The sequence below is a fragment of the Glycine max genome, chromosome 5 (assembly GCF_000004515.6).
Source record: "Glycine max cultivar Williams 82 chromosome 5, Glycine_max_v4.0, whole genome shotgun sequence".
In the NCBI taxonomy this organism is placed as follows: domain Eukaryota; kingdom Viridiplantae; phylum Streptophyta; class Magnoliopsida; order Fabales; family Fabaceae; genus Glycine; species Glycine max.
In genome coordinates, this window is record NC_038241.2 from 27,606,818 (window position 1) to 27,633,443 (window position 26,626).

At 33.5% G+C, this 26,626-nt stretch overlaps 2 protein-coding genes across 8 annotated transcripts; one reads left to right on the forward strand and one right to left on the reverse strand.

The window, feature by feature from the left end:
• Window positions 1-14,866: 14,866 nt before the first annotated feature.
• Window positions 14,867-19,303, forward strand: LOC100816491 (uncharacterized). 7 transcript variants are annotated; one of them, XR_005891662.1, is made up of 4 exons: window positions 14,878-15,196; window positions 15,655-16,792; window positions 18,561-18,682; window positions 18,892-19,303. XR_005891662.1 is itself a non-coding variant. In XM_006579870.4 (2 exons), exon 2 carries the CDS (start codon window positions 15,678-15,680, stop codon window positions 16,716-16,718), a length of 1,041 nt encoding a protein of 346 aa, XP_006579933.1. In that variant the 5' UTR covers window positions 14,867-15,196; window positions 15,655-15,677; the 3' UTR covers window positions 16,719-19,303. The 7 variants fall into 7 exon arrangements, 2 of the variants coding, with proteins under 2 accessions (XP_006579933.1, XP_014631078.1); XR_005891663.1 differs by having other exon boundaries at window positions 18,607-18,682; XR_005891661.1 differs by having other exon boundaries at window positions 14,867-15,196; window positions 15,658-16,792; window positions 18,561-19,303.
• Window positions 19,304-20,173: 870 nt separating this feature from the next.
• On the reverse strand, window positions 20,174-23,588 carry LOC100817540 (peroxidase). The gene is made up of 4 exons (NM_001255473.3): window positions 23,291-23,588; window positions 22,707-22,907; window positions 22,190-22,355; window positions 20,174-20,876 (listed from the first exon to the last, which is right to left on the reverse strand). Exons 1-4 carry the CDS (start codon window positions 23,507-23,509, stop codon window positions 20,485-20,487), a joined length of 978 nt encoding a protein of 325 aa, NP_001242402.2. The 5' UTR covers window positions 23,510-23,588; the 3' UTR covers window positions 20,174-20,484.
• Between the last annotated feature and the right edge of the window lie 3,038 nt (window positions 23,589-26,626).

Consider the following 26,626-nt stretch of genomic DNA (forward strand, 5'->3'; position numbering starts at 1 on the left):
ACCACACGAGCGGTGACAGAGAGGCGACGACACGATGACACAGTGGCGGAGAGTAAGAGAGTGGCAGTGACGCGATGGCACAGTGGTGGAGAAGAAGAGAATATGTGGTGAGAGAGTAAGAGATTAATGGTTCTTAGTGAACTCCAGGTGCCAAAGTACGAGATTTGGAATTTTAATCTAAGGGTCAACATTAGTTTTGAGTAAAAGCCGATGTTAACTGAGCACTTCGCAACATTGGATAATTTCTAATACAAAGTTTAATAAAAATAAAGTTATAAGTATAAAATATTTTATAAAAAAATTCAAAAACAATGTAACCCATGCTTGACACGAGTCACCCACTCTAACATTATAAATAATAGAAAACATGATGTAAAACAAGTCCTTGACCAAATTGATCAAATTTATGTTTTTGTCATTTATTTTATATTTATCATTTTGTTTACAACATTTTTTTATCACTTTCCTTTATTGCTAATTCACAAGAGTAGCATAGCATATAAATATCACTTCAACAACCGCTAGATAACTTTTTGGAGTGGACTAGAAATCTAATCAAGTAGCATAATCTATTCTTAGAGTCAACCGCCTAAAAGAAATCAACTCATTATTAATTAGTCATTTCCCACTACTAATTAGTTGCAAATTTCACACCAATGTAAATCGGCACGTCTGGTGGGACTTTAGTCATCTCAAACTAAAGTTCCCTTCACCATCGTTCGATTATGATTGACACATGCAATGGAGATCAAGACTTGGCATTTCAAAGATGAATTCAACTCGAACAATGAAGACTTTTAGAAGTCGTGTTGTGAAACACTTAACCACGGTTACAACTGCTACAATTGTACTTCCCATAGTAACCACTCAGGCCACTATTAGTCCACCAACTACAACGGCTTCTAGACCACCTCATCACTCACAAAACTTCTTCATCACCAACTTAGTAGATGTGATTTTTGTTGGTATTATAAATGTTGTTTGGTATATTTGGACTAGTAGAAATCATATTCGATTTTGCAATGTTTTTGAACAGGTTAGCTCTTTAAAAGCCAAGGTGATTTTTTAACGGGTAATTTATCCTCCAACACTTTGCTTTATTCCATGGAGGAATTTGTCCTTTTGAAAATTTTCAATGATGATGGTCAACCAACTAAGGCACAAAAAATTAAGTTATATGGAGTACCCCTCTAGCAGGTTGATTGAGGCTTACCTAGTCTGGCAGCCAGTGCTGGCATATTTTGGGACAATTTGTGTAATTTCTTGGGTGATTTTACTTTGCCTTTAGGAATGGATTCTTCCTTCAATGTTGAACAGCTTACATTACAACAATGTTCATGATAGGTATGCGGATGACAAAAATTGGTTTCCTCTTTGACTGGAAACTGATTCTTCTCTTGTGGTGGCAACATTTGATAATGTCAACTTGGTTACTTGGCATCTTCTTACTCGGTGGAGTAACTGTCTTGCTTGCTTATATTCCAAGACTTGTAACATTTCACAAATTTATTGAGAGGGCAACAATTGCGCTAATCATATGGCTAATTTGGGCTTATCCGTCCAGGGATTTTTGAAGTGGGACTCACTAGCTGATTTTCTTAGGGATGATTATTTACATATAAAAGTAGGATTTCCTTTTTATAGGTTTTGCTCGTCTAAGAGGGTACTTCCCCTTTTACTCTATATTGATCCTCTTTGATGATTATTCTTATCTTCAATAATAATTGGGTATGTGGACAAATGAGTGGTAATCATTTTAGTGTCAACCTAATTGGAATCTTTGTCCTTACTGCGATGTTTTGCAATCCTAGCCTTTATTAAGAAAAAGTAAAAAAAAATAAAAGAAAAATAACATAATAAAACTCAGTTTTTCATTGGGATACATTCGTTGACATTGTGATCCATTTTATGGATGATGCTAATGATTAGTGATCTCTTCTTTATCTAAGAGAAAGAAAGAATGATTTACAAGGGGTCTATTTTTTTCATCAATAAAGAACATTTCATTAATAACGAGCATAAATAACACCCTAGCCAATTACAACATGATAAAATTGAATGTAATAACATAACCCAGAATGGGTTGCACTGTATTAAGCGAACCAATCCGCTAAATATACCATAACCCATAACTGAGGGTCTTCTTTCACAAGGTTTAGAGACAACTTTTACCATGGTTAAATATACTACTTTCATAATCTTTTTTTTCTCTCTAAAATAGTGATCGATTTTGATTTAATGATAAGATATATAAATTATAGATTTTTCATTAAATTTTCCAAAAACTTAAAGCTAGAACACCTCATTTAGATAAGCATAATTCAATACGTGACCTCATTTTTTTATGTTGTTCAACATAAAAAAAATGAACACATTAACTTCGTTTCTCTTAAAAAATCACCATTGTTGACCTTTCAAGAACTCAAGAACAGAAAAATAGAAAATATGGATAAGATGAACAAAACGACGCCATGATCCACGGAGAATCGATAAGCCGAAGGAGGATTCTCCACAAAGGAATAGCTTCCTTGATAAGAATCAATTTAGTTTTCAGTCAAAAACCAAAGAAGAGGCTAAGTTCTCTTTAAGCACAAGCTTAATTTCAATTATGTCAAAAGTCCCTACAATTAAGAGTCTCTGAGTATTTATAGAACTAGGCTTTAGAGGATAACTAAGCCTTTAATATGGTCTATCTACATCAAGCTCAAGCCCATTACACAAATAAACAAAAATTAGGAATTTTTGTAAATTCATGTTGAAGGTGTGCGCTAAGCCAGACAGCTTGCGGTAAGCTCAATTTCTCCTTGGGTTGGAATTAGGCTAAGCCCACTGAAGGTGTGCGCTAAGCCAGACAGCTCACGCTAAGCCTAATTTGTCCTTGGTTTGGAATTGGGCTAAGCCAGACAACTCGCACTAAGCTAGACAGTTCGCGCTAAGCCCAAGGGTTTTGTTTAGCAATCTTCAACGTGCTCCAATTCAACTCCTTGTAATTTTCTCCTTCCTTTCCTTTGATGAGTAGTCCATCCTTGATCCTCTTGGGCATCTCTTCTTGTAGAAACTTGGCTTTAGACCTTGTCATTGGCCCCTTCAAATCATGAAGTGTTTCTAGGTCCTTGTGTTCTTTGGATAGCCATTTATCATCCCCTCCTTCTTGAAAAGAATCTGTCCTCGGATGTGCATCCAAATCATATACATCACAAGAATAAAGATCAACGACATTGAAAGTAGAACTCACCCCATACTCACTTGGCAAGTCAATCTTGTCGGCATTGTCATTAATCCTCTCAAGGACCTTGAAAGGTCCATCACCCCTAGGTTGGAGTTTAGATTTCCTTTGTGAAGGAAACCTATCCTTCCTTAGATGTACCCAAACCTAATCATCGGGTTCAAATACAATGGACTTTGTTCCTTTGTTTTCTTGACGTGCATATTGCTCCATCTTCTTCTCAATTTGATTTCTCACCCTTTGATGAAGATCCTTAACAAAAGTGGCTCTAGAAAACCCATCCTTACTCAAAATAGAAGAATCATTAGGTAAGGGAATTAAATCAAGAGGATATAAAGGATTAAAACCATAAACAACCTTAAAAGGAGAAAAAGAAGTGGTAGAGATGGTTACCCCATTATAAGAAAATTCAACATGAGGCAACCACTCTTCCTAAGTTTTCAAATTACCTTTGATGAAACACCTTAAGAGTTGTGAGAGTGTTTAATTCATTACCTCGATTTGCCCATCGGTTTGAGGATGACAAGTGGGTAGAGAAAAGAAGCTTGGTTCCAAGTTTTCCCTACAATGTTTTCCAAAAATGACTCAAAAACTTGGAATCCCTATCTAATACAATGCTCTTAGGCAATCAATGAAGACGTACTATCTCTTTGAAGAAAAGATTTGCCACATGACAAGCATCGTCCACCTTGTGACATGAAATAAAGTGTGCTATCATGGAAAACCTATCAACAACCACAAAAATTGAATCCTTGCCCCTCTTGGACCTTGGAAGACCAAGCACAAAATCCATGGAAATTTCGGTCTAAGGGAAGATAGGAATTGGCAATGGAGTATACAAACCATGATGCATGATTTTGGACTTTGCCTTATAACACACAATGCAATTAGAACAAAACTTGATAACATCATGTTTCATTTTAGGCCAAAAGAAATGTTCATGCAAAATGTTCAAAGTCTTTTCAACTCCAAAATGTCCCATTAACCCCCTTTTATGAGCTTCATAAATCATAAGTTCATGCAAGGAACTTTGAGGCAAACACAATCTATTATTTTTAAACAAGTATCCTTTATCCCTAAAGAAACCTTGATGAGACCCCTTTTCATGCAACTCAAACAATTTAGAGAAGTCATGGTCTTGAGAATACAAATCTTTTATGTGATCCAATCCAAACATCTTTGTTTCAAGCATGGAGATTAGAGCATATCTCCTTGGAAGTGCATCAGCCACAACATTAGCCTTGCCTTGCTTGTGTTTAATCACATAAGGGAATTGTTCCAAGAACTCTACCCATTTGGCATGCCTCTTATTAATCTTTCCTTGGCTTTTCAAATGTTTGAGTGACTCATGGTCATTATGAATCACAAACTCCTTAGGAAGGAGTAGTGTTGTCAAGCTCTAATAAGTGCATAGAGTTCCTTATCGTAGGTGGAATAGTTCAAAATGGTACCCTTAAGTTTTTCACTAAAATAAACAATTGGGTGACCTTGTAACAATACAACACCTATGCCAACATTGGATGCATCACATTCAAGTTCAAAAGATTTTGAAAATTTTGGTAAAGCAAGAATGGGTGCATTTGTTGACTTTTCCTTCAATGTATTGAATGCTTTCTCTTGCTGATTTTCCCACTTAAATTCCACATTTTTCTAAACAATGTCATTTAATGGAGATGCTATGGTGCTAAAATCTTTGATAAATATCCTATAGAAACTAGCCAACCCATGGAAACTCCTCACATCACTCACATTTTTAGGTATGGGCCAATCTCTAACAGCTTTAATTTTCTCATCATCCACTTGGACTCCCTTAGCACTCACAACAAATCCTAGAAACACCACTTGATTAGTGCAAAATGTGCATTTATCCCTATTAGCAAACAACTTTTCTTGTCTAAGCACTTCCAAGACACTCCTAACATGGTATAAGTGGTCATCGATTGTTAAGCTATAAATCAAGATATCATCAAAGTAAACAACCATAAATTTTCCAATAAATTGCCTCAAAACATGGTTCATGAGTCGCATGAAAGTGCTTGGTGCATTGGTTAAGCCAAAAGGCATGACCAACCACTCATAAAGTCCAAAATTAGTTTTGAAAGCGGTTTTCCATTCATCACCTTCTCTCATTCTAATTTGATGGTAACCACTTTTCAAACCTATTTTGGAGAAAACACAAGAACCATGAAGTTCATCCAACATATCATCAAGTCTAGGGATAGGATGTCTATACCTCACGGTGATGTTGTTGATGAGTCTACAATCCATGCACATCCTCCACGTGCCATCTTTCTTGGGGACTTGGATGACCAGCATTGCACATGGGCTTAAGCTTTCTTTCACCCATCCTCTTTGCATCAATCCTTTAGCATGCTTTTGGACCTCCTTTGTCTTTTTGGATTTTCTCTCTCAAAGGAATTTTTTATTTTTTGATTTTCTTTTCTCTTTCTATTTTCAATCTCATTTTTATTTGATCCTCACACACCTCACTTGGAGACAAAGGTGAGAGAACTACCTTTTTACCTTTATGAAAGAAAGAATATAGATTGGTGACCCCATTGTGGACAAGATCTCTATCATATTGCCAAGGTCTCCCAAGAAACACATGTCCGGCTTCCATGGGAACCATATCACAAAGCACTTCATCAACATACTTTCCAATAGAGAATGTAAGTAACACTTGCTTATCCACAACCAACTCACCATTGTCACTCAACCATTGCAACTTATAAGGCTTAGGGTGAGGGGTAGTTTTTAAACCAAGCTTCTCCACTAATCTAGTGCTTGCAACATTGGTACAGCTTCCACCATCAATGATTAGAGAACAAACCTTTCCAATCACCAAACATCTAGAATGAAAAATGTTTTCTCTTTGTGTATCATCTCTATCTTTGCATAAGCTTCCCATGAGCCTCCTTACCATCAAAAGATCTCCCTCTTTCAGTGGAAGAAAACCATCATCCTCCGCTTCACTAGAGGAACTATGAGAACTCTTAGATGACTCACTATCCACCTCTCTATTCTCCAACACAATCATGGTCCTTTTGTTAGGACATTGAGATGCAATATGACCCTTTCCCAAACACTTAAAGCATTTAATGGAACTGGTTTTATTGGGAGGGGGTTGAGTAAGAGAAGTAGGATTACCTCTTGAAGACTTCCTTTCAAGATGTTGTGAAGAAGAACCCTCATTCCGTGAAGTGTCTTTATCCTTTCAAGATGAATAAGTGTATGAAGTCTTCTTGTAGGTTTGTTTCCTCTTTAATTTTTGCTCCACTTTCACAACCCTATGTATAAGTTCATCCATGTTGTTGTAGCTTTGAAGTTCTACAACATCTTAAATGTCCTTATTCAAGCCATTCAAAAATCTAGTCATTGTAGCTTCATTAGTATCTTCAATGTTTGCTCTTATCAAAGAAATCTCCATCTCCTTGTAATAATCATCAACACTTTTACTTCTTTTATAGAGTCTTTGTAATTTGTTATGCATTTCACTTACATAGTGAGGTGGGACAAATCTTTCCCTCATGATTCTCTTCATTACCATCCAAGTGTCCACTCTATATCTTTTCCATCTTTCTCTATCCTCTTGGTTTTGATTCCACCACATCAATGCATATCCTTCAAATTCTAAGCTAGCCAACTGCATTTTCTTTTCTTCACTAAAATTGTTACAATTAAAAATTTGGTCCACTTTCATCTCCCAATCAAGGTAAGCCTCCGGATCATAAGTACCTAAGAACTTGGGAATTTTAACCTTCACATCATTCATTCCATCCCTATTCCTCCTATGTCTATGTCTTCTACCTTCTTCCTAGCCATCATCACTTCTTTGAGAAGAATGAGGTGACCTATGATGCCTCCTCCTCCCTGTCTTCCATTCTCCCACTCAACTCTTGAGTGCTTCTTTGTATCTCATCAAATCTCTCTCCCATCCTCCTTTCAACATTTCTTTGCAACTTATCCATTTTCTTAGCCAATGAAGCCATTAGCTTAGTGGATCGAGGGGAAGGTGGATCACTATCACTTTCGGAAACCATTGCTACAAGAAAAGGTTAGTAAAAACAAAAATTGGACCTTCCACTCATTAAATGTTTACCCTCTTCAACACTCGTGTTTCACACTTATAAGACTTTTTCTATAATGTTCACTCGTCTTTTTTTCACTCTCTAACTCTTCTTCAGTCCTTGAGATCAACCAAAGATTTCAATTCAAGGAGTATTCAAAGTGAAAGATGAAACAAATCCAAACTTGACTTAAAAGGTTAAAGAAGAAAGAAAAAACTCTAAGACAAAACCTTGGAAGTTTAGAAGACAAGCAGTAAAAGCTCAAAAAGAAAGGACAACTCAAAAAGGAATGCCAAAGAAAAACAAATAGCAAGATATAAGAATTATAAAAAAAAATATTTCTTCTCTAATGTTGTACTTTTTTTTTTGGCCAAGTATAAACCACTACAATTATCCAAAAACAAATGAAAGTATTAAAAAGCAACAATAAGCACACACTAGGAGAGAGGGCTATTAAATTTTGATTGTAATTTCTTTTTTAACTTTTTTTACATCTGGGTCCTCAAATTTTTTGATATTTTCATTTTGACCCCAAAATGTTTCTGCTTTTTCACATTGGCCCCTCGTATTTTTCTATTTTAGGACCAGAAACTTTTATATTTTCAAAAATGACCCAACACTCTTCAATAGAATTTTTTATGGATCACACTCACAATTTTTCCAGTAGTGCTATGAATGTCATGAAGAACAACCCAAACTTAGATTATGACCAAATCAACTCCAAATTCAACAAAAAGATAGGGAAATCGAAGGCACATGCTAGATTAACTCAAAAACACACAAGAAACACACAAACAAACATGAATCAAATGAAAATTAGTTTCTCCTTTTTTTCCGGAAAAATCAAAAACAAAAATGATAAAACTGCACCTAATTGATGGATATAATTTCAAACTGCTCTTCGGATTCAAGCTCTAACTACCACGAGATGCAATCCAAGCCATGGACGCTTGGTTCGGATCGTTCCAGATGCAAATTCAAGAACCACCATTCTTGAACTTCTAAGAACTCAAGAACAAAAAAACATAAAATATGGATAAGATGAAGAAGATGAACAAAACGATGTCACGATCCACGGAGAATCGATAAGCCAAAGGAGGATTCACCACAAAGGAATAGCTTCCTTGATAAGAATCAATTTGGTTTTCAGTCAAAACCAAAGAAGAGGCTAAGCTCTCTCTAAGCACAAGCTTAATTTCAATTAGGTCAAAAGTCCCTACAATTAAGAGTTTCTAAGTATTTATAGAACTAGGCTTAAGAGGATAACTAAGCCTCTAATAAGGCTTATCTACATCAAGCTCAAGCCCATTACACAAATAAATGAAAATTAGGAATTTTCGTAAATTCACATTGAAGGTATGCGCTAAGCCAAACAGCTCGCGCTAAGCCCGGCGTGTTGTTCAGCAATCTTCAACCTACTCCAATTCAACTCCTTGTGATTTTCTCCTTCCTTTCCTTTAATGAGTAGTCCATCCTTGATCCTCTTGGTCATCTCTTCTTGTAGAAGCTTGACTCTAGACCTTGTCATTGGCCTCTTCAACTCATGAAGTGTTTCTAGGTCCTTGTGCTCTTTGGATAGTCCTCTATCGTGTCCCAAAACTAAGGATATGAAAATCCTCTATTTTCTTTCAATTCTCCTACTTATTCTTTCCATTTGTTTTGGTATGCACTACTTTCAAACTAATAAGATATTATAACTTTGGTTTTTGGACTAATGCCTAAGTGACTAGGTATATCTTGTGCTATAAGAAATTAAATGCAATTGTCAAAGGCAAAAGACTACCAGGAAACATTATATGATGTTCCTTGTGATCTTGAAGGTTCTACATGTAGATCTTTGTGCAAGTACTATCGTGGAGCCTCTGCAAATGGAACCTGTGAATCATCAGATGCAAATTGCATTTGTCATTACAAATGTTGAAATGTTGTCAATAACAACCATAGAGCTAAAATTTTGAATGTGTGGAGTGTAAAACACTGAATAAAACAATAAAATAAAGTGGTTGTGTCATTTCAAAAATCTCCCATGATCTTTCCAAATGCTTGCTATATATTTTTCTTGGAGTGATTATATCTTTTATCCTTTGCTCCATGAACCTGCTATAGTTTATATAGTTTTAGGTTGTCAATAGTTAATTTGAAGGTCAGCCATATTTGGAACATATGTTAAATGATTATCAGAGGTATAAATATAATTTCACATGATTTGTTGGTATTTCTAATAAAAAAAGCAACATTTTGTCTTGGTAACCATTGTTTTTATATTGGTAACTAAAACTAACAACAACTATCAAGATGAAATACCAATTTTAATTAGAGAATGCAATACTAACAATACCATATAGGTTTTATATGTGCTTTAAACAAAATGGAACCACTAATTGTTCTTGATGTTCAAGAATACCATTTATGAATTTTTTTCCTAACCGATTGACTTGAGTAATTTTCTTTGTGTGATTAATTAATCCCTTAGGACACAACAAATTTAGTCGAAAAAAAAAACAAAAAAATTGCCAAAATGTGAAATAAGATTTTTTTAAAAAAGATAATAACATGTTCCTACCAAAATGGTGGGGGGGTCTATGCTTTTTCTCTTCCTTCTTGCTTAGTCTGAATGGTGTTGTCTGAAAAAGTGAGAGGTACTTGAAAAAGGAATTTTGATGCTCAAGTAAGGGTTCAACCTTAAGCAATAAATAATAATAAATATGAATTCAATTAACAGTAGTTCTTACCTAGAGGTCCTACCTTATTTATACAAATATTGTTGGGCCTTGGACCTTTGGCTCGCATGTATTGATTACCATCTAGATAATTCGTCTTCTAAGCAGGATTAGATGGCATAATTGTGTGATTACCTATAAGCATAGATGTTTTGTCTTTATATCGGTCTGAATAGGTATTCGGATGTCCAAACCAAATACCTATCTAGTATAGATGCTCCCAAACCCTTTTGGGTCTATAAGGACAAAAAGGGTTTTAAATGTGAGTACTCATGTTTTGAACATTCAAGATGGTTCGATGGGTATTCGGTTTTCTATCTGTTAGTGCTTGATGGCAGTTGTGCTTCCCTAGGTGTTGGTGGCATAATTGTCAAAACGTGGTCTGACGCCACATCTCTTCAACTTCCCATGTTGGTAACCAAAACGCCCTTTGTTTCTATCTGTTGATTTCATTTGATCTTATGGTGGAAATATGGGTTGGGCTAGGGCCCATGAGTGGCCCATCCCTTATAAAAGGGGTTTTGAAATGTTATTAACCTTACACAATTTATAATTTTTGTTCTCGCAATTGTATAGTGCTTTCTACTCTTTCTTTTCACGTGTATGCTTATAATTTTAGTAATAATGGTTTCAATAGAGGTTTCATCGAGGGAGACTGAAGGGGTTGGTTCTGAGGTTCGAGGGTTCGATGAGGAGGTGCTGGAGGTGTCTTCAAATACATCCATTTCGGCCATGGTTTCTTCAACTTATGCTTCTTAAGGGGATTCGTCTACTAACGACAGTAGGGAGTCTAGTGACTTCTCAACCTTCTTGAATTAACTTTTGGGGAGGGTGACTAATAATATCGAAGTGTGGGAATTGTTGCCGCCAGCGATATTTTGAGGCCTTCTTCTCGACAAGCCGAGTAGAAGGAGGTGGGTTTCCCTAACCCTTCTGTTGAGGTGGTGACACAGAAACATCGACATGTGTTGACAAAGAAGAAGGTGTGTCCCCTATTACCCTTCTCGGACTACAATTGGTAGACAGGGAAGTGGGAACTTTCTTTTTTTGTTATAATGACAAATCAAACATCGTAAATCGTCTTAGTTGTCTTCTCATTAGTACTATTCCAAAACATGAACATTGCCTGGTTACTCTTCAGATGGTTCGGTCAGACGCCACTCCTCCACTCGAGTTTGTATTTATGAATAAGGAGTTGGAGAACAAGGTTTTTTTATATGTACGAATGCATGTTCCGAGATCTGCATGTAAGGGTTACCTTTGATGATTTTACCATGGGTGTCCTCTGCATTTTGAATATGGCACCATTTTAGTCGCATCTGAATGGGTGGGCTGCCAAATGTTCCTGCCAAAATGCTTGGACACTATTTCTTCTGATAAAGGGTCCCTACTGTTGGATCGAGTGGCCTCAGAATAATTAAGAAGGGGGATTGAATTAATTATTCCTAAACCTTTACTAATTAAAAAATTACTCTTCTGAGGCTTTTACTAAATTGTTAAGAGAATGAGGAGTAGAAAAGAAATTTAATAGAAAGTAAAAGCGAAAATTAAAATGCACAGCAGAAAGTAAAAGGGTAGGGAAGAAGGAGACAAACACACAAGAGTTTTTATACTGGTTCGGCAACAACCAGTACCTACATCCAGTCCCCAAGCGACCTATGGTCCTTGAGATTTCTTTCAACCTTGTAAAAATCCTTTTACAAGCAAAGATCCACAAGGGATGTACCCTCCCTTGTTCTCTTTGAACCTAGTGGATGTACCCTCCACTAGAACTGATCCACAAGAGATGTACCCTCTCTTGTTCTCAATCAAACCCAAGTAGATGTACCCTCTACTTGTACCACAAAGGATGTACCCTCCAATGTGTTAAGACAAAGATCTCAAGCTGTTAAACCTTTGATACTTTGTGAATGGGGATACAAAAGAATTCTCAGGCGGTTAGTCCTTTGAACACTTTTGTATTAGGAAATGGGAAGAATCAAAAGAATTCTCAGACTGTGTCATTTTGAATTCTTTGACAAGGGAGAAGGGAGACACAAAAGAATTCAGGCGGTTAGTCCTTTGTTCTTTTGGAAAAGGGAGAAGAGAGACACAAAAAGAATTCAGGCGGTTAGTCCTTGGCGAATTCTTTTTGGCAAAGGGAGAAGGGAATGAAAAAGATGAATAGCACAAGTTTTCAAGGTTTGGAAAACCAGAAAACTTCAGAAAGCTTTTGGTACAAAGAAGAAGAAGACATTCAAAGAGATTCAAGGCTTGTAAATGATTGTATGAATAAGTGTTCAAGATGCTTGAAATGCAAAACAAAGCCTTGCTTTTATAGACTCTTCATGTCTGGTCAAGACAACCATTTAGAAGAGTTATAACTTTTTAGAAAAACTTAAAACCAATTTGAAAAAGTCAAAAACCTTTATGAAGAGTTACATCTTTTGATTTATTCAGAAACAGTCACTGGTAATCGATTACCAAATCAGTGTAATCGATTACACAAGGCTTTTATGTGAAAGGATGTGACTCTTCACATTTGAATTTGAATTTCAATGTTCAAAGGGACTGGTAATCGATTACCAAAACATTGTAATCGATTACAGCTTTTTGAAATTAATTGGAACGTTGTAAATTCAATTTGAAAACTTTTTCAAAATAATTTTGCTACTGGTAATCGATTACAACAATCTGGTAATCGATTACCAGAGAGTAAAAACTCTTTGGTAAACATGTTTTGAGATAAATCATGTGCTACTCAATTTTTGAGAAAATTTTTTTATACTTATATTGATTAAGCCTTCTCTTGATTCTTGAATCTTGAGTCTTGAATCTTGATCTTGATTTTTGAGATCTTAAATCTTGAATCTTGATTCTTGACTCTTAACTTTCTTCTTGAGTCTTGAATTCTTCTTGATTCTTATCTTGAACTCTTGAATTGTTCTTGATTCACTTGATTTGTTCTTTGATTGATCTTTGAGCTTTTTGTCATCACCTTTGTCATCATCTTTTGTTATCATCATTGTTATCATCAAAACACCTTTGAATCACCTTTGATTCACCATGAAGCTTTGCTTCTACACCTGCTCCTTCTCTTCCTTCTCCGCTTGGTCCGAATAGTGTTGTCCAAAAAAAGACGGTACTTGCAAAAGACACTTTGAGGCTCAGGTAAAGTTTCGACCTGGAACAATAAATACAAATAATAAATGCTTATTCAATGAACAATAATTTTTACTTGGAGGTCCTACCATATTTATACAAATATTGTTAGGCCTTAGACCTTGGGCCTGCGTGTGTTGATTACCATCTAGGTAATCCATCTTCTAAGATTAGATGGCCTAATCTTGTGATTACCTGTAAGTGTAGTTATTATATTTTTATATAGGTCCAGATAAGTATTCAACTGTCCTAACTGAATAATATTTACTCGGTGTATAATAGAGGACAAGATTATAAAGATAAAGAAGGAGTTGAGACATGTAAAATAGAATTAAGACATATCTAGCCAATAAATATGAAACAAAAAGCATTTTCTTTCTTGAATTTTATTTTTCAAATCATTTTTACTGCAGCTTTTTTTTTTCCTCACAACTAAGCTTTTCATTCCTCTCGTTCATATTTTCATTTTCTCTTTGTTGTTTTTTCCAAGAAAAACAATCATACTGTATTTATTATTAATAGATTAAAGAAAAAATACCAGGTCCATTTATTTCTTTGTTTATAGTAATTTTTATTGTTACAATTATGTTTTTATCTCTATGTAATTATTAAACATTTACATACTCGTTGTAAGATACAAATATTACAATGAAGGTGATATTGGGAAATTAAATAGTTTTACTATTGTACCCATATGTTGGATATCCCTCGATTATATTATAAATTAGCACCAAAGGCTGAATGCCATAACCATGGTCACGAACCTCTTGACCATAGTAGATACGCTTCCATAGTCAAGTACCATGAAGACATGACCAGACACCTCTTAACCACAACCAAGTATTCTCGGGATATAGTAAGACACAACTCGTCCATTGACTAGAAACCCTTTGCTACTATTAGAACGAAAGACATGAAAGATTTGTAATTCTTCAAAATCTCATAATTTTGATTATAATATAGATATTAAAATTTGATGAATTAATGAGATTTATTGAGTATTAAAGGATTACATGGGTCTAATATGGATTAAGATATTATATTCTTTAGCTTAGCAATAATCTAATTAATTAATTGATTGTACTATTTATCATATTTTCTTGGTTTAACTAATTCTTATCATATGGAAGTATTTATTATATTTTCTTGGTTTAACTAATTCTTATCATATGGAAGTTGAAGTTAATAAACACAAGATAATATAAATGACATTGAAATTATTTTAGTTTAATTAGAATATCATTTATAATTATTTTTTTACTTTGACATATTGGAACCTCAATATTTGAGGTTACAGTGTTGTTAAAGTGTTAAACTTTGAAGTAAAGTTTTTATGTAAACTTAAAAAGAATTTATTGACTTGATTTGTAAATTCAATTCATAAATTCATAAGAATTTATCTTATATAAAAATAATAATAAAATATTTATAAAAAAATATATCAATTAAACATTTAAATAACATAATAAAATAAAATAATAAATCATAAATTTCACAATATTTAACTAATCAAGTCTAGTAATATATTATTATTAAATAATAATTTGAAGAATTTTTTAATTCGAAAATAATATATATATTAAATATTAAATAAACATAAAACAATTCAAAATAATTTGTCTTTTGGTATAATTTTTTAACTTAAAAAATTTGTTCGAGTTTAGTTGGAGTTTATCAACTATTAATATTCATGCTCGCTCGTGTCGTAATCCATTGCAAAAACGCAGGTGCCTTTGACCATATTACGACTTGGAACTTGGAAGCTTCGGAAAGGTCAAGGTGGCCCTTTCTCCTCCTCCATCCTTGGCAACAACAATAATAACAAGCCCTAATCCTTTTTCTTCTTCTTGTACTTCCCAAAGCAATAGCTACCACTGTACTCATCCACTAACTGCAATTGGAAACCACCCACTTCACACTCAATTCAAATTTCAAGGTTTCGCATTCTCATCGCTCGGTTCGTTTTCCCTTTTTTTTTCCCACTTTAGTGTTGTTGGGTGCTCTGAGTTTTCGATTCTTGATCAACAATTTCGCGCATTCAGGTTCGTCCTCTATTGCTCCAACTATCCAATTTGAAGTAGCAAAGCCAAGATTTTGCATTATCTTCCGTTACTTTGTTTTTCTTTATTTTCTCGCTTCATTGAGTGTTGTTAGTTTTCGATTCTTTGATCAATTTCGCGAGTTGTGGTTCGTCCTCTATTGCTCCAGCAACCGATTTGAATTTTGTTGTAGCAAAACCGCTTTTCCGATTTGAATTAGTACCAATTGTTCTCTTAACTGGTAGCGACTTTGTGAATAAATTGTAGGATATTCTGTTTTTAAACTTTGGAAATTTGAGTATTTGGGTTTTGGCTATTTTTGTGCCTTGTATGGGTTTATTTTTTATAGCTGAAATTAACGAATTTGGAACCAAATATACAGTTGGCTTTTATGTTCCAATTACGTTATGATTTTTTGCTGTATGAGTTTTGATTGTATGATGATTTGATTCTGATTGCAGCAGTGATAAGTTGGGGAAGCATTATGCCAGCAGTGCGGTATTTTTCTCCTGAAGAAACCATAGAGCAAAAGTTACAAATTGAAAGGAGGCTTGGTAGTGTGAAAACGTGCAAGTACTTTAATCTTCTGGAGAGATTTCTGAGTTTCAAAATAAGCAAACGTGAGTTTGATAGGATCTGCATAGCAACTATTGGGAGAGAAAATGTCCCTCTTCATAATCATTTTCTCAAGTCAATCTTGAGAAAAGCATGTCTCTCCAAGACAGCCGGACCAAGAGAAAGCAAATTAGAAAGTTCTTGGAATGTGAAAACGCCAAATGGATGTAGCAACCTTCAGATGCTGTGCAAGGATTTTCCTCAATCTCCTCGAAAAGGCAGGACTCCAAATTTACGTGATCGGAAATCCAGGGACCGTCCCTGCCCTTTTGGTCCTCATGGGAAGAACAACAGCATTGGATTTGAGGATTCAATCCCAAAAATTCATGAGCAGCAAAGTATTGTCAATCTGCAATCTGCAGGTAGTAGACTTGCTCTCTCTGTGGAAGATGGGGAGGAGATTGATCAGGATTATGAAATCCTGAACCTTTTCAAAAAGAGTCCCATTCAAGCACCTCTTGCTATTCCCACTTACAATAGAAGACCACCGCAAAAACATTTATCCCAAGGATTATCATCTGGTACTGTAAGTGATACCTGTCAAAGCATTGCTCAGCTACCTGATACATGTTCTTTGATGAAAAGGTTGGAGCAGAAATTGGAAATAGAAGGACTTAAGATCTCAACGGATGCTGCCAGCTTGTTAAACAATGCACTTGATGTTTACCTCAAAAGATTGATAAAGCCCTGTTTGGATTTAGCTGCTTCAAAGTTGGTAAATAAGTTCAGTGGTCCAATACAACCTGGTCTGAATGAACTACCAATGAGACGATGTGTGCAAAAGTCAATTGGATCTCCTTCTGTATCTATATCTGACTTTAGAACAGCAGTAGAGTTGAATCCTACTATATTAGGGGAAGATTGGTCACTAAATTTGGAGAAGGTTTGTCTACATGCATTAGAAGACTGAACCCAGACAGGTTCAACACTGTATTGATGCCAGCTATAAAATTGAATTTTCCTCAAAGTAATGATATTGGATAGGTAAGTCATCCCTGAATCCAATATTGATTTTTCACTCAACATTGCTGACATACGTAAATGGAAATATGAGAAGTTTTGATCTGCTGATTGCAATCTGTATAGGTTTCAGTGCTGACAAATTTGGTTTGGGACATATTAAATTATAAAATTATTAGATGCCATAAGAATAAAGTTTAGTTAATAGATAGGATCTCTTCTTGATATAGGTAGGTTATTTCTTCATTGAATTAAGATTTTTTTTCTTTTTTTTGTAAAGCTCATGTTCAGTTTTCCATTACAAACATTCTGTTTTGTTCTGAGTATCATTAGTTTGCATATCATCAGTGTGCATGTAGGAAATTATAGCATCTTAATTGTTTGCTTGTATAAAGGTCAAGCATGAAAAAGTCATCCTTCTAAGTTGTTTCAAATAATGCAAATTGGTCTTGATATGCGTAAACACAGTACATTAATTACTTCTCTTTGTTTGCTTTCTGCATTTTTTAGAGGTCCAAGCAGTAGACAATGAAAATAAAGAATGAAAGGTCCCACAAAAACAAGCAACTTTGTTTTCAAATAATGCATATTTAAACCATAACTATATTTTAAAATTTTACATGTGTTGCGTTGGGATCTAAATATGTGTATCATCTTTGTAATAGTTGTGTTTTTAAGTTTTGATCATAATAAAATTTACTAGTAATACAACAGTTGGTAGAAGTGGTGTGATTGTTATTGTCATGGATTGAATTTCTTGCAACAAACCCAAGTAGTACATATGTGCCCTTTCTGTTGTGTATAAAAGACAGGAACTAGCTTTGATCCGGAATCCAATTAGTTGGTTCGGGTCTTCTAACCTGTCAATTAATTGGTTATTCTTGGATGTGTCTATTTCCTATCTAGGTCTCCATTGAAACTAGATTTAACAATATAGTCATTTATTGCATTGTATTTTTGTAGTAGGTGCATGATGTTCATGATCAGACATCTATTTGAAATTGTAAGTGCAATCTTAATTTAGAATATTAAAGGTTAATGAAATATTGGTACTCTTTCTTGTTAGATAGATGAAGCAGCTTGTGCACATGGGTAATTGGCAAAGTACATTAACTGCAATCTTATGTGTATACAATTAAGTTTTTTAATAAATAAATAATTTCTAATATATAAATTATATTATAATTAAATTCTTAAATAAATATCTTTGAATATATAAATAATATTTTAAATTTACAACGAATAGTTTAAATTGTGATATAAGATTATTTTTAATTATTGATAATTTTCTCTTAAAAAAAACTATAGAAATTCAATTCAGAAATAGAGATAAAAGAGGCTAGAGTGAAAGAGATAGGTGGTTAAGAAGATCAAATATACAAGTAAAAGATAAAAAGATGGAAGTTTGAGATGGTTGAGAGACTTTTTGACTAGTTGCTGAGATATAGCTTGTGAAGTGCTTATTCGAAAGAGAATCGAATGTGTATTCTAATATTGTGAATATTTATTCGAAAGATGGAAGTTTGGGAGACTTTTTAACTAGTTGGAGCGAGAGTATGTATTCTAATCTTTGATATGAGTAAATTAGATGGTTTCTATCTTGTTTCTCATATTTGTTGTTTTAACTTTTAAGAGTATGTAATGTACCATATATATGTGATTCCAATAGTCTTTGCAAGTTCTTGACTTGACACATTGAGTTTTGGCTTGTGATGGAGAATTTGACAGTGTATATAGCTTAAGTTCTTTTCACATGCCATAACATTTGTGATTCCATGAGTCTCTGTAACAGTACTCAACATCACATGTGATGGAGAATTTGGCATTTAAATGAGCAGAATATAGGTGTGTATCCTAAGGCCGTACCCGAAGAATTAACGGAGTATTCTCTTTGGAAGATATATTTGGAGACTAGTGAGTTTTTCTTGACTACAATTCGCTCACCACTTGTGTCTATTACCTAGTTGCATAGTGGATCTTTTAACAATTTTCCTTGGAGCATGTTGGCAGATTTTGTTGAGGAGATTTATTTTTGGACATGGTTTTTCAGCATCTTCCCTTTAAGTTTGTGTATTTGTCTTGGTACTCATATTGTGGCATCTTAAATGATCTTTGTTGAATAGTCTCAACTTATATGAATCTGCAAAGGGAGCATGCAAATGGAGCTTGCCATTGTACATATATAAGGTGAACAAACCAGATTGGTATGCAGATGATTTGTTTAGACTACCCTCACCTCACCTACCCAGGTTGGCTTAACTAATGAAGGGATTTTAGACAAAGCTCTACACATCCGAAATGCATGAGTTTGAATTTCAATTTACCCTTGACCCAATTTCAATTTATTTCCTTAGGATTTCCTGGGGTTGATAGACATAATGATTGATGAGCCTTTGTGGCTTGATTGTTAAAATATATACTTAATAAACCAAGAAAGAGCATAGTCACCGGTTTATCATTTTTTATTATTTGATATTTTGGCTTAAAAGGAGTCAATACTTTTTTGGCCTTGAAAATATCATTTGTTTTGATGTTGCCCTTGTGTTTGTTCTCTACCCCACTTTGAATTTTATTCTGTGCTTCTTTGTTTGTTATATGTTGATGGCCAACGTTATGGTAAATGCATCTCAAGTTGTCATTTTCTTATTGTGCGCAAAGTTGTTTTTTATTTAATTTAATTTTTGGATGATGAAATTGTTTTTGTTTTATATATAGAAAATAAAGGATTCTGAATGTAACGATAAGATCGTTCACATGGTTTTGAAATCGATTGAAATGATACTTAATACAGATTGGTTTGCAAATATTATTGTCTTGCGCTTGCGTGCGTTGTTTTGTTATGCCGTTGTATTCTTACGGTGAAGTTGAATATTTCAAGCGAACAAATGCAGGAAAAAAATATGTAAGAAAGTTGATTGTGGACAAATCAACAGCTTTCAATGCCTATCAAGAAAACCTAAATTCAAAAGGAGAATACATTATTAAATCCTATATTCAGACAGACACACACACACAAAAAACATTGTTAAATCCTATTGTTCTACTTTATGCTTGGAGAGTGGAGGGAGTAGAAGGAAGTTGTCGGTTCTTTATTCTAGCGAGATTGGTATAAAGACATCATTTTTAACTATTTTTGAAAAAAGTTTTAGCATTATTCTTTTAATTTAAACAATTGCAAATGGATATTTATTAAATTAAATATATTCTTAAAGAAAGTTACTTATTATTAAAACAATATTTGCATGTCATTATTTTATCTAAATTTTAATATAAAATGATAATAATTAAATAATAGATATTAAAGTAAGAGTTGAATACATATGCATTAACTTTACACTATCATCTAATTATATATTGTCTTATAAATTATTTTAAAAGTTAACTACAAATGTAAATAATCTTTTTTCTCTTAAAGTAATCTAAGGTCCATTTATTGATTTTCCTTTGCTGGGTTACACATTTATTTATGTGAACAATTCAAAGTTCTTCGGAGGACTTTGAATTATTTGGAACATTACAACAAATAAAAAGTCACCTTACCCTTCCCTTCCCGAACACCCAAACAACTCCCGAATTATTCGCAAACAGATTTATTAACAACAATGAATCTAACTACCCTTTGCAAATCCCCCCGCACTAAAATTGCAACTTGTGTTGTTGTTTACCTCCAAAACATGCACTGTTTGCGACTTTACATGATCAACCAAAGCCTTAACTTAAAGCACAGAACAATCGGTACGAATTTTCCCATTTCTTGCAGTCTTAACTCCAACGCGACCCAATTTGGTCATAGCAGCCACAAAGTTGGAGTTGAAAACGTTGGTACTGGAAGCAAAGGAATTAACGGTGTTCCTAGACCTTGGGTCCGTGAAGAGGATTTGGTCCGAGGTGAAGAGGCCCTTTCCTTGTTGAAGGTTTTGGTAATAAACATTGTCGAATTTACGAGGAGTTGTTGGGTCCATGTTGATGGCAATCCTAGGATCCACGTTTCTTGGGCACATTTGTTGCAATTGGGCTACGTATTGCTTGTTCAGTGTTGGGTCCACTGGGGTGCTGTATATTCTACTGGCGAACTTGCTGCAGTGGGAGAATCCAAGGGTGTGTGCACCTGCCAAAAAAAAAGTGATAATTAAGCACGTTGTTACTTGTTAGAGAGAGATAATAAGTGTAATAAGCACTTTTGATTTGGATTTCAGATCTGAACACGAGGGTTCGTTTTCTGGCTGCTGCTTTGGCCGTGCAACTTGCATCCAAGCTCACATGCGTCAAGCTCGGTTTTCTATGTTGTTTGATTGAGTGGCTTCTGATGCATAAATGGTTGTGTTTTATTATATTTAATACACGAATCTTTTATTACCCTCTTCATCCCAAAATGATTGAAGGCCATGATTGGTTGTTGAATAAAGAAAGGAAAATATGAGGAAAGTTTCCAAATTTTGGCATGTATCTCATATTTTCATACACTATTTTAATTTTAATTTTTCTTTTCAATTTGATTTTTTCCCGTTCTATTGAACGCTGTGTTGCGGAAGAGATGAATCTAGAGAGGGAAAGGAGTACACTATTTATCATTTTTAAAGCCTGGTTTGAGCATTTATACAAAGAAATGATAAAAATCATGTTTAAAATATTTTAATAATTATACATTTTTCAAAACTAAAATATAAAACAATTTTTTTTAAACTTTGTAATTATTTAAGGATTTTCACTTTTACATATTTAAATCCATTTAAGAATTGACGTTAAGGAAATTATTTAATTAAAAACCTACATCAAGGATATAATGAAAATTACATCACAATTAAAAACCTATGTTAAGAAAATTGATTTAAATCCTAAGAAATTATTAGGTAAGATTCCACTTTCATGATCTTTACAAATCTGTAAATATCTCTACATTTTACATAATTAAATATAATTAATTTTTATTCATAAATTAAAAATTTAAGTATATATAATATACATATTAATTAAGACTATAGACACAAAATTATTCTGAATCACCTATTCATTTCTTCCCAAAATCAAACTACTTAAATGTGTATTGTACCCCCTCTCTTCTTGAGAAACTATTATATGAAATGACATCACTACATATTTATAGTCTCTACTGTTTTTAATTTTAAAGACAGTTAAAGTTTTCAATTTACAACAAATTTGATAAAATTAAGTATTAGCATGGGTCCCAACCATACAATAAATTCTCTCCCCAACCACCCTTCTTTTATTAAGCCTAATTAACCAAACGGCCTAAGCGTGTACTACTTCAATTCGCTCGTGAATCATTATCTCCTCATTTGACTATACTTTGCAATAACATAAATGAGAAGATACATTATCAAATATCAACTACTCTAACAAGCCTAATGGCGTGCACAAACGCTAATGGGACCCATTTGTAAACAGTTGCACGAGGATTACCTGAGAGAGCAATCATGTCAGTTTGGGTAAGCCCGTTTGCCGCAAACAGTGAGTTCAGCTGGTTCAAATTGTTCGTTGGCTGTGGAAGCCTCCCATTCACATCCGAAGCTCTCGAAACTAGCCCATCAAATCTTCCCAATTCAACCGTGTAAGAAGGTCCACCAGACTACACACATACACCCACATGCATTTGTTAATTTATTTTAACCCATCTCTTAAGAAAATAAATTGGATAAATGTCAACTTTTAGTACTTGAAACTGTAAAATACTAGTAATTTAATTTTTAAATGTGTAAAAAATTTGATAAATATATTTTATTATACAATTTAGATTGTCACACTTTTTATTATGCATTCCAAGACTATATTTTCTTTTAAAATTTAGATTGTGACACTTTTTATACATTTAAACACTAAATATTTCTTTACTAAAAGTGGTTATTTATCCAAAATAAATTAGTGGTCACAAAAATTAAACTGTTTTTTTCACGCCAATTGGAGTCATTGAAGAACTAACCAGTGCAATAACATCACGGGTGGCCAAGGCCAGAATATCTGCACACGAGACTTTGTTTCTGCACTGAGGGACGGCATCTACTGCAGCCTTTGCTTTGATCACTGTGTCAAACCCATCACCCGCCAAAGACAGGTTGTCTTGGTGATCCTTCTCTGCCTGGTTATTTCCGGTGGATGCAATCAAAACGGAAGCATCACAACCCTTTAACACAGAACACACAACAAAATTAGCACATTGATACAAGAAATCATCTCAAGTGTACGTGAATTGCCTTTAAAAAAACTGTTTGCAACTGTAATTTCGGTCGCAAGTAACGATTTTTAATTTTTTATACTTTTTGCGACCACATCATGACTGCAATACTAAAAAAATAAAGTTAGTCACTAAATTTAGTGATAGAAAATTGTTTTTCCCTTACTAATTTTGAGTAACTAAATTTTAGTGACGATTTTAAAAAATAATCTTATATAAAAGTGTACTCCGTTATTGTAAAAGTAGTATTTGCTGCAATGTCAAGGATCCCAATGAAACTGCGAGTGTGATTGCAATACTTGGCATTATGTGGGTATGGAATTGAGAGTTACCTGGACAAAGCAATCGTGAAAGAATAGGCGAAGGGTGGCTGGGACGGTGACAAAGGTTTGTTGGAACTTATTAGTAACGGCTTGTCTAACGATGCTTTCAAGGTTGGGGCATATGTTAGCATAGTGGTTTGGACTGAGCTGGGCAGAGGTTGGGTGTAGATAATTAAGGAAAAGTGTTAAAGAGAGTGACCACACAAGTAGGAGATTAAGCCGACCCATTTACTTCGTTTTTGCAGAGGGAGATAGAAAAGGGAAGAGAATAATGCAGAGACTTAATTTGAAAGTACTGAATGATGGTGCTTAAGTGGAAAAGTATGAGGGAATATATAAGAGAAGAGAAGCTACTAAGTAAGCGTGGGTCATGAATGACTCACGAGCTAGCTAGCAAGTTGTCTTGGAATCTTTTCAACGTTTTATATGTGTGTGTTTTAAGCGCGGACTCTTCAGCCTTTTACCTTGTCTAATATATGATATGTGTCTGTGTCGATGTCGGTGCTTCATAGGTTTTAACTTATACATAAAGTTTAGGTGAAGAAAATATCAAGAACTTAGGAGTACATGTGTTAAAATTCATTAAATATTTACGTAAGTATTTATAGATTATTTATTAATAAATTTTTATATCAGCAATAAAATTTAAAGTCATATTCTTTTCGAGTATGAATTTGATTGCTTATTAATTGTATCAATTTTTGTGAGTTAGTGTGTGTGTGTGTGTTTTTTTTCGGCAAAAAAGAAAGTGTAATATTCTTTGAATAATAATGGAAGGCTCCGAAAGGGACACTGTGAGGTTGGCTGTGTCTGTCTATGGCCGCCTTCAAATAACTGCTTTAATCTTTGTCAAATCAAATGCTTCCAGATAGGACCCGGGGGAGGGGGTTTTGTTATGTGAATCCTCAATTCATAATTTCTATAAAGTTGTCGATAAAGTTAGAGAGGGAAAGAGGCTGCGAAAATGTAGCACGAGATGAATCTGGAGATGCGTTCACGTCAAGGTTACTTTCATTGGGCTCCTCAGGGCCCCTAATGTAGTAGAAATATAAGTGTATTTTCTTTTCTTGTTAGAGTTGTTCTCGTAAAGTATGTAAGGTAGTACGAATCAAAGACAATATAGAAATTTATAGTAATTCATAAAAACTTTTATTAGGAAGACTCTGTTCGAGCTAAATTTCTTGTATGTTGCTGAAATATATGTGTGCTCACAATTTTAAACAATAATCAAAATCTATGATGGTTAGAATAGATCACTTCGACATTTTGAGGAAAATGCCATATAGGAATGAAACTGTTGTGTTCACTCTAGGGGGAACCGGACTATAGGATAGTGAAGCAAAAGGAAAATTTATATATTTACGACAATTTTATACAGCTTTTTATAAGTAGAATAAAAGCGTGATGGTTTTAAATTTCATACATTATTAATGTATTTTTACTGATAATCATTTTAAAATTATTATTTTGACTCATTGTAATTAGATGTCAGTATAATTTTTTTTATACTGTCATTATATTCTAATTAAATTCAGTAACAAACGAAAAGATAAAAAAAACAAATTATTAAAAGCACCATGGAAATTTGTAACTAAAATTTATATTGTTATTTAATTATAAATTGATATATATATATATATATATAATAAATTTGATAATAATAATTATCGATCTTAAAGTCATATCATAGTTTTCATTAATTAATAATGTAAAAGATTTATATGTAAAAAAATTTACATGACTTAAGAGTCAAGATAATTACAATTTATAAATACTTTCTTTCTAAACCCATTGAGACTGATAAATCATTTTTTTTTGTTATCTAAAGGCTGGAATTTATTGGTACATTATTTATTAAAACATTATATCATAACAAATCATTTTTATAACTGAGACCAGCTGCAACTTTTTGTTTCGAAACTGCATAGGATTTGTTTCCATCGAGGAGCCTTATTTGAATCTGGAAAGTGAGCAATGACATACTGATTATAATACTTTCATAATTTGTTTTTTTATGCTATATTTTTTCATTACATTTCTTATTTTATTCATTTCTTTTCTCTTTTAATTTTCTTATCTCTCTTAAATTATAGAATTAGTTTGACCCTCCTCCAGTAGACACTGGTCGATTCTGTACAGTTGGGCAGTAGATTATTTTTATAAAAGATTATTCGGCATAGGATGCGGAGAATCCTCACGACATGTGATTAGAGAAAAGACATTCACCCTTAGCAGAAGTAGAAAAGCAATGTTTGCTTGTCCAAGATTTGGATCGGGGTGATTATTACGTCATGAGAGTAATAGCTATATTTTGATCATTGTCAATAATTGTGATTATTCTGGGAGTTCAATCCGATACATTGTCATTTCTTATTTTGCCTAGGATTATATTTCCCTATTTGGATAGATGAAAATAAATAAATAAAATTAACAAAGTAATATTATTTTAATTAGGCTCAAATATATTTTTTATTTTCATAAAATTATAAATATATATTATTTTCAGCAAAAAAAATTTAATATATTTTTTATTTTCATAAAATTAAAATGTATTATTTTTTGTTCAGACTAAATTTTGAATATCTAAATTTATGTGTATAACTTTTTTTTACAATATATAAGTAATGTAAAAAATCATAATCATAAATTTGGATATAACCAAACCTTATTTGACTTAAAAAATGGTACATTTCAATTTCATGATGGCAAAAAACGTACTAAAAACTTTAGAGAAACAAAAAAACATACATTTTTAATTTTATGAAAATATACATTCTCATGTGTATATTATATGATATTTTAATTAGATTTTAAGTATTTTAATTTAACTATTGAAATTAATTATTTTTATTTTCTCATGTAAGTATATACACTTGTGTGTGTGTGTTCGTGCTCACGCAAAAGAATAAGAAGTGACTTGTCTTAGGTCATCTTCTCATATACACTAATATATGACTCAAATGTTCATAGAAGAAATGAAAGGAGACCTTGTATCAAATGAAATCACTGAGACAAAATAGAAAGTTTTTAACTTTAGTGAAAGAGAAAAACACACTAACACAAGTATATCAAATCTCAAGAAAGTTATCTACACAATAAAATATAAAATAAAAAATCACTATACATATTAATAAAAAGCATGTATTATGTATAATTCACATGAAATTTATTAAAATACAATTGAGAGTTTTACCATTGAGGGGTATTTTTTTTCCGATTTTTTGATATGGGATCGATTTCAAATTATTTTCGAAAAGGGGTTGTTACAACGTGGTGTTGTTACGGTTTCTGTGTTACAAGTTGTAACATCTTTTACGACTTCTTTTTTTTTTACGGAAATTTACG

Coding starts and splice junctions, on each gene's coding strand:
- LOC100816491 (XM_006579870.4), top strand. CDS start 15,678: ATGCCAGCAGTGCGGTATTTTTCTCCTGAAGAAACCATAGAGCAAAAG.
- LOC100817540 (NM_001255473.3), bottom strand. CDS start 23,509: ATGGGTCGGCTTAATCTCCTACTTGTGTGGTCACTCTCTTTAACACTT. Junction 22,356..22,706: donor CCCGTGATGTTATTGCACTG/GTTAGTTCTTCA, acceptor GTATGTGTGTAG/TCTGGTGGACCTTCTTACAC. Junction 20,877..22,189: donor TGACATGATTGCTCTCTCAG/GTAATCCTCGTG, acceptor TTTTTTTGGCAG/GTGCACACACCCTTGGATTC.